A 7,955-nucleotide genomic window follows, 5' to 3' on the forward strand; every position below is an offset into this window, starting at 1 on the left:
TAAAATCTGCTATTTGTTACAGAATCACTTGTGATCGTAACTGCTTGAGCTAAATAACTAGAAATAGGGTCAAACTAAAATAAAAATGAGTTCATATCGAGTAAGCCAAATTGTCAACTAACTAGATCATTTGACTTTATGAAGGTGATATATTGTGGCAATTAATAATATGAGCAGTTCCTGATGTACCTAGAATGAGACGTATTTATTTCAGACATCTGATGGCTCTATACATACTAATGTTTATGCCCGATTTTTATATTTTTTGAACCTTATTAATTATTGTACGCCACCAAGTAAATTGTACATAAAACATCTTAAAAGTACCGGTGCCTAAATATTAAAATATGGTTCCTGAAATGGTAATTTTCTATGGTTATTAAACCAAGTATTTGGTCCTTATTCATAAATGTACAATACATAACAAAATCAAAGCCTGGTATCGGAAATGATAAGAGCATAACGAATCTGCATTTGTTGGAAAGCCGGGGTAATTTCTTTTCACCATTGATTTTCAATAGTTCTCATCAGTTATCTCTTGCAAAATTGTGGCTTCTCTAACGATTAATTCCTTTATCTTTTAATACATAAGATTCACATAAATTATTTCCAATCTCTAATTGCAGAACAACAGATACCTAGATAGGTTATAGAATTCTGCAGTATATCTTGGTCTTGCTGCACTCATTCCTGTGGCCCATTTTTTGGCTGGCATTCAATAGGCTACTTATAAAATATGACTGCGAACAAAAAGTGCTTTAAAACAAATATAACGTGGATTTATTATCTAGAAAAGTAGTTTATGATTTCCTACTTCATGATAAACAATCATTTTATAACGACTATTGCAAAAAATGCATCTCTCGTACTAAAAATAAGAATGACGGTAGATTATGTTTTTCTATTGATTTCGTTCCCAAACAAAATAATAGGTTCATCATAGTTTATTTGAGGCTTTTAATAAAATGGTCAATAACTTAATTAATTAATTACTGACGTGACCAAGATAAAAAGTTATTTATTTCTTATGGACTTTGATATAACGACGAACTTAATGTATTTCTGTAAAAAAGTGCCCCTAGTTAATGCCACTTAAATGTCTTTATTTAATAGTTCAACTCATCTTAGATATATTAATTTTCAAAAAGCTTTAGACACTTAACAGCTTATAAAATACTACCCTTTTTTTTTTTTTTTTTTGTTGTCGCTGGGCTAAAAATGCTATTACGCATCCCCTTCCCGTCGGGGACGGGAGAGGGTATGTGGGACTCCCCGGTAAAGACGTTCCCGGTATACCCACTAAAAGGCCCAGCGGCACTCCGACCTCGCCTGAGTGGAGGGGTCTGGGAATCTATGGCATCCAGTCCCCACCGGCGATTGCCCGCCCACGGCAGGCCCTCATGCCTCCCCAGTGGGGAGGGGTAAAATACTACCCTACTTTATTCTTCAAACTTAATTCGTAACAACAGCGTAGTACGGCGTAGACGGTTCGTAGGGTCGCGTAGCTCGTGCGTAGGGCGGAGCGTAGCCCTGTCGTAGCGGAGCGTAGCACTAATGTGTACTTCAAAATTTTCGTTAGTTTCGTGTAGTAAACGTTTTTTGATAAAATATATTTTAACAAAATTTGTATTTGCTTATCAATTTCATTATTGCGTTTTCTATAAAATAATTTGATTTTAATCTAAAGGTAGAGAAAAATACAATGAAAAAATATAAACTATGAACACTATTTCAAAAGGTTCATTTAACGTACAAACAGACATGTTCTGCTGGAGAGTTTGTTGCGTCACTTCTTTCCCAGCAAAACTCAGGAAATGGTGGAGTGGTAGGTTTTGGGAGCATTCTTTTGAAATGTTGACGTTAAAAATGAGCTGTTTTGCAGCCAAGTTTGAATAAATGATTTCGAGTTTGAGATAGAAAGGAAAATTCACTATTTCGTGGTCGAAAACAATATCACCACCTTGCTACATTATAAAATATGAAATGTTAATCAATCGCAATTTAACGAATGTAACCGAATGCAACCGAATGGCTTTGCTCATCGATTATATTTCCCGTACACCTGTCAGCAACTGCAACTAAGCATAACTGCAACACACCAAGCTCCTCACTCACCATGCAGCTATCAAAGCATGCACTTAAAATAAAACACAGGTGAACATCAGAAACGAGACAGGTACACATAAATAATACGCATACTTTTGTATAAATAGTCAAAATGGGATGGTCTGCCAATTTCAGGTAGATTTCATTACACTTGAGAACATTGAAATCGGGTCAGTTGCAACATCTTTTATAGTTTAGTTTATTCTTTAGTTTACTTTAATTTATTCTTTATTGGACACATAAACACATTTTGACTCACAGATAATAGAATAATTATGCTCAACGGCGAGCTTAACCCAATGTTGGGTTCTCTTACAGCCAACTTTAGAGTGAAAGAGTGATTTGATGGGGTAAGGTATCCTTAAGAATTAATTACATTTTGTTGTCTAATGAAGCAATATGTGAGTACTTAGTGTTTCTCTCAATTGTAATTATTACATTGATATAAAATTTCTTCTAATAAATATATGGCCCATGTTTTTTATAACACACTAGCATATTTACTTAACATTCAGGTTATCATGTCTTAAACATACCTTTTAGCATACCAATTAAGCACTAATGACATCTTTTATTTTTCTTTTGTGCTAAGCAGCTACATTCTAAGTACAAACAAAGCATATATTTGCACGTGACTCGTATTCAAAGTTCTCGAGTGTACACTAGTATTTTGGTCGCCCTTCCAGCCCACGCAAGTTATAGCGATCCATAGTGAAACAATTGATTCTCGTGTACGACACTCATTGCAGTCATTTATTATTGCACTGTCTAATATTAGACCGGCCTTGATCCTCGATCATGAGTGTTGGCTTCTACAATATTAGCTTAGCTTTTCCAATAACAAATACTTGGAGAAACTATGTAAGTTGGCATGTTAATGTGATCTGACGGTCTTATTACTTAGAACTACAGCACAGTACAGAACATTGTTATTGATTAAATTTCTTTGAATCTATATGTGTCGTTGTTTTAGTTAGGAAAATACACGATAGTACAATATTGCCATTTATAAGATAACATCGGATAGGAAAGTATACAAGAGAAAAGCATGCCGCGCCGATCGCAAAGCCTTACGCTTATGATCGAGGATTATACCCACGCAAGTATAACAGCCAGGGAGTGCACGCAAATAAAATCAGTAAACTGGCTTTAAAAATGACTATAAGATAGGTCTTTATTTGCCTATGCATATAAATATTGTAAATAAATATTAAAATACACACAAAATGAATAAAGGCAAACAATACTGGAACCTTTATTTATTTATACTTTTTACACCATGTACACAGGCGGATCTTAACATCTTAGGCGTTCTCTACCAGCAGTCTACCTCAGGGTGGTTAAATATAGTGGTAGGTGCAACACTGATTAAATAACGAAATTCTATCGGCTTTTTAAAACTCCTCCGTTCCTCTCTTCTTTGGTTATGGGTACTTATTCATATTGCGTATATTTTGGGTTTCATAAAACCATATTTAAAGAGTAAATTCGGCGCTGCTATAGTAACTTAGCGTGCACTCCCATCAAAGTATATAGATAGGCCTTATCTTAAACATTTGGCAGGCGTCGTACCTTCACACTTGAGCTCCTGCTTGAAGAAGCCGTACAGCATGGCTCCGCAGTGGTCGCAGAAGGTGGGCGACATGAACTGGTGCGGCCGGAACCGATGCGGCACGTCCACCTTGAACCTCTCGCGGAGGTACTGCAATAACAAGAAACAATATTAAGTGAGATTTATTGAGAAATAATAGAGTTAATAGAAAACAAACTCAAAAGCAGATGTGATCCTCCATGAAGTATAAAAGATATGGATGCACATAAACTGGGCTAATTAATTATCATTGATATATCCAACATGATATTTTTATTGTAAGAAGATATTACGAGTAGTGCTACAAAATCTTGAAAAGGTAGAAGAAATAAATCATGAAGCAAAAATTACGGAGGCCTGGGAATCGAACCCGTTACCTCACGGTCAGCTGCACGAGTTTATTTATTTTGTACAAAGTCTATTTTATAAGTCTCAACAAATCATAAATCACTCACACGGCTCTTCACATACGATAATTTCAATAAACAGCAGTAACTCACCACAGTGGTTTCTGAGTGTGCAGATGAGCCCGTACATTTTCCGAGCAGCTTGTTGTGGCATCTCTTGTGGACAGCCGTCTGGCAGACGGAGCACCGGTAGCCTTGCTTGCCGAAGCCCCATAGGAACTCCTTGCAGAATGCGCAGAATGTCGGCTGTCTGAAGAACTTTGCCACGAAACAATGCCCGTTTACTTCGTGGATCCTGGAAAGAAGAAAATGTGCCTTTTAAGTGGAAGTTTCTTTGAAAAAATGCACTGGCATGTTAAGTATTCAAAACTGGAGTGTGATGATTATTTTTTAAGTAGGTAACTATATTGTTTAAAAACGAATTGGAAAAATTGTGTAGTAAATAGAGTTCCGTTGTAAGTAGCCCCAGAATGCTGTTCAAGAAATATTTTGAGTGCATAAAATGTAGTCTAAGACGTAGATGACTAGTTCAATCATAAGTATTTATGAGCAGTGAGCATGTCTAAAAATTCACAATATGTGGGACAGGAATCAGGAGCACTTTAGATGACGATGATTGATTGTGTTACAAAATTTACTTAGACACAGCCAAGTGTGAGTAAACAAGCAATAACTCAGCTCACTAGTTCACATCCTGGATGTTGTGAGTGATCTGTGACGCGGTAATGCATGCATAAATAAGAGTTCGCGACCAATTTACCACCGGAACGGGGAGTTCCAATACATTTCAATAAATTACATAAGTTGTGTCGTATATTGTTGGAAGAGTGAACATGACGGGTGACACGTAGGCGGTCTCAGTCGATGGACCGATGCTAACACACTTGCGCCAAAAATCTTAAACGCGAAGTTGCAAAATTAGTTTAGAGGAGGCGTGATATATTGCCGCGGATATAGTGCTCTAAGCCTAGATAATGTTTTCCCTCACAATGCTGAATTATAAGAAGCGAAGGAATGAAAGAAATATGTTTTGTGATTCCACAGTTTTCGGTCAGTTAGAGGCGGATTTTCTGGGATTTTCCTAACTGCGTGCTAAAGTTTCAAAGAAGCCGTATCATTGTTGCCTTGGTTAGTTAACATGGCCGCGATAAGTCATTTTCCTGTCTGCCAGTTACAATTGTTCGCCCAGAACTTTGTCCCGGATTTAGAACCTAAGTAAATGTCTAGAATACCATTTATTTTTTCACTTAGAATCGTCGACCAGAAATAACTTCATAAAATCTTAATCATAAACGTACAATATTTACTCTCAAGGCGCACGTACGTCTGTATGTGTCCACGTTTCAAGACTACTATCACGAAACTTTGTTTAAAGGTTCTTAGTTAGTTCGGAGCTACGGGATTGTTCGAAAGAGTTACCGCGGCCCTGGTACATAAAAGGCCTACGACGGCGGCCCTAGTACATAGAGGGCTAAGAAGGAACATGATGAATTTTAGACAGTGAGAGTCTGACACTTCCTCGCGCTGCACCCACAGCAGGAAGGATCGTTTGATGATTTTCCATAAAAAAAATCCTTTATTCGTAAGTGTAATAGTAATTGAAGGTTGATAATTAATAGCTATACTTACTTATGGTGTTTGATAGCACCGCGCCGCTGCGTGATGCGCTTGCCGCGGGAACGGCGAATGGCACCTTCGCCACCCTCGCCGCAGACCCCGCCCGGCAACCACTGGAAACCATTCATTAATACATTAATAATTATACTTCATTATCTGCCTAGCCTTTTCACAAATATGTTGGGGTTGGGTTCCAGACGAATGAGACGAGAATGTAGCATAGCATAGTGTTTTACCTATCTGACTAATGAAAAAACCGACTTCCAAACATGCATCGGCCTAGAAGTCGGTGGCAAAATTAACTCAGGGACATCCATCAGACACAGTTTTTATTCCGGAGCATCGATTTTCTACTAAAAACGTACTAAAATATATTGCCATAAATTAAAAAAATATTAAGAATGCTGTATTATTGCTTGAATATTTTCATTTATGTATTTACTTTCATTCAGTACTGTTATGTTACGTGTAACATGGCACGTTTGCCCCCGCTCGATAGATGGCGTTAGGGTAAAGTTAGAAGCATAGATATAATATTACTAAACAAGATTGCGCACGCTCAAAATATATATTTATGAAAATGAACTCTATACTAACGCAATAAGGTACTAAATTGGTTGCATAATACACAGAGGCAAATCCGAGCCGAGAGGGATAGTTCGAACGGAGGCTGTTTGTCTCTTTCTAACACCTTGCCAGCATAAAAATGTTGTGATCAAAAGTTTTGTCTTCCCAAAACAATTGAATCACTTATATTTTTATCTTATTTTAACAATTGTAAGTCAACAAATTAATAACAATCGCATTAATTTATTCGTATTTATTATTAAAACATAAACAACATAAATTTTATTTTGCTTTTTTATTTTCTAGCGGTAACCCTGAACATTCTTGGCGCGTAATCAGCATTTAAAATTTTGTTTATATTTTTTTGTATTAAATCAATTTAAACTATTAAAATGGTGAAAAGTGTTGCGTTTCTACTTGCAAAAGTGAATCCTATGGTGGTTGCAATATATCGTTCCACAGGTTAGCTAATAATAACATTTTCGTAAACCAAACAACTAGGGTGCCCATGAATTCTTGTAATGAGTCAAAATATGGGTGATGGATTTTAAAACTGTTGTACTATTGTTATAGCTTCCCAAAAAATGAAGAAAGGCGACATAAATGGCTCAGCAGTCTATATATGAAGTAGAAGTACAAAAAAAACAGTCTTCACTTCGAATCTTCCTGCTTTTATACTGCTAATTTCCGCTAATTATTAAAAGCCTTTATTAGTATCTTAAGGTCACAAACTGCGTAAGTTAAAACTTCAATACTAATCTGTGCATCTGTGCATTATGCTGAGCGAGGGCCGTATTGCGCGCTTTAGGACGCATATTTTCCCTTAAATTTGTGTTATGTTCTTTTTATCTTTTTATCCATATTATGCTCATTTTGTTAGGGGCATTTATGCGTCTTATATTTTGCGCAATTAAACTGATTTTCTTTCTTCTTTCTTTCTTTCTGTGTTTAATAATCTTAGCAAACTCGGATTGGTCTCACATAGCTTAATCTCATAGTCACCCTATTAGAAAGGGACAGACAGCCTCCGTACTAACTGTTTCACTCGGCTCGTTTTTTGTGTTTATATGCGCAGTCCTGTTTACTAATATTATGTCTATGGTTAGAAGTCGCTATGGTTTCGTTCACAATCGTCATTACATCCCCGCAGAGGACCTAAATATTGAGATTTATGATGCGATGTATACCGGTAATATATATATTATTAGGTACATTTTTTGGAAAAGTTGCGATTCAGCAACTTTATATACTTTGAATTATTTACTAAGAAGTAAGTACCTTTAATATTGAAATGAGTAGGTACTGTTGATGCCCATTACTACGTGAGAGTGAAGGCAAATATGCGCGCATTCGTGCGGCGTCGCTTTAGTTGTAATAGTTATTTGTTATACAAGAGTGCAAAGTTGCTTTTTAACCGCGGGCTCAATTTTGATGACCGAGCAAGCGAAGGATTTTTCAATAATTAGAATCCTGAGCGATAGCGAGGGAATCAAAAAAAGGTGAAAAATCTTGCACTCGAGTGCAACACGTAACTTTTCATCCCACCTCATCGAGTAAATTACTAAATGCAAAAACTAAATGGCGCGCACATACCTATGAGTATCAAATTAAAAACTTTTTACAAAAATATAACCGACTTCCCAAAACACTAAAAGCAAAACAAAAAT

General features: G+C 36.5%; 1 protein-coding gene across 1 annotated transcript; it reads right to left on the reverse strand.

Annotated features, from left to right (window-relative positions):
- Nucleotides 1–3,649: 3,649 nt before the first annotated feature.
- Nucleotides 3,650–5,849, reverse strand: LOC135116760 (putative protein kinase C delta type homolog). Its single transcript, XM_064034304.1, has 3 exons — nt 5,734–5,849; nt 4,198–4,399; nt 3,650–3,808 (listed from the first exon to the last, which is right to left on the reverse strand). The coding sequence occupies exons 1-3, from the start codon at nt 5,847–5,849 to the stop codon at nt 3,650–3,652; spliced, it is 477 nt and encodes a 158-aa protein (XP_063890374.1).
- Nucleotides 5,850–7,955: the final 2,106 nt, after the last annotated feature.

The sequence above is a fragment of the Helicoverpa armigera genome, chromosome 4 (genome assembly GCF_030705265.1).
Source record: "Helicoverpa armigera isolate CAAS_96S chromosome 4, ASM3070526v1, whole genome shotgun sequence".
Taxonomy (NCBI): Eukaryota; Metazoa; Arthropoda; class Insecta; order Lepidoptera; family Noctuidae; genus Helicoverpa; species Helicoverpa armigera.

Coding starts and splice junctions, on each gene's coding strand:
- LOC135116760 (XM_064034304.1), bottom strand. CDS start 5,849: ATGAATGGTTTCCAGTGGTTGCCGGGCGGGGTCTGCGGCGAGGGTGGC. Junction 4,400..5,733: donor GGTGCTATCAAACACCATAA/GTAAGTATAGCT, acceptor TCTTCTTTCCAG/GATCCACGAAGTAAACGGGC. Junction 3,809..4,197: donor CACACTCAGAAACCACTGTG/GTGAGTTACTGC, acceptor TTGTTATTGCAG/TACCTCCGCGAGAGGTTCAA.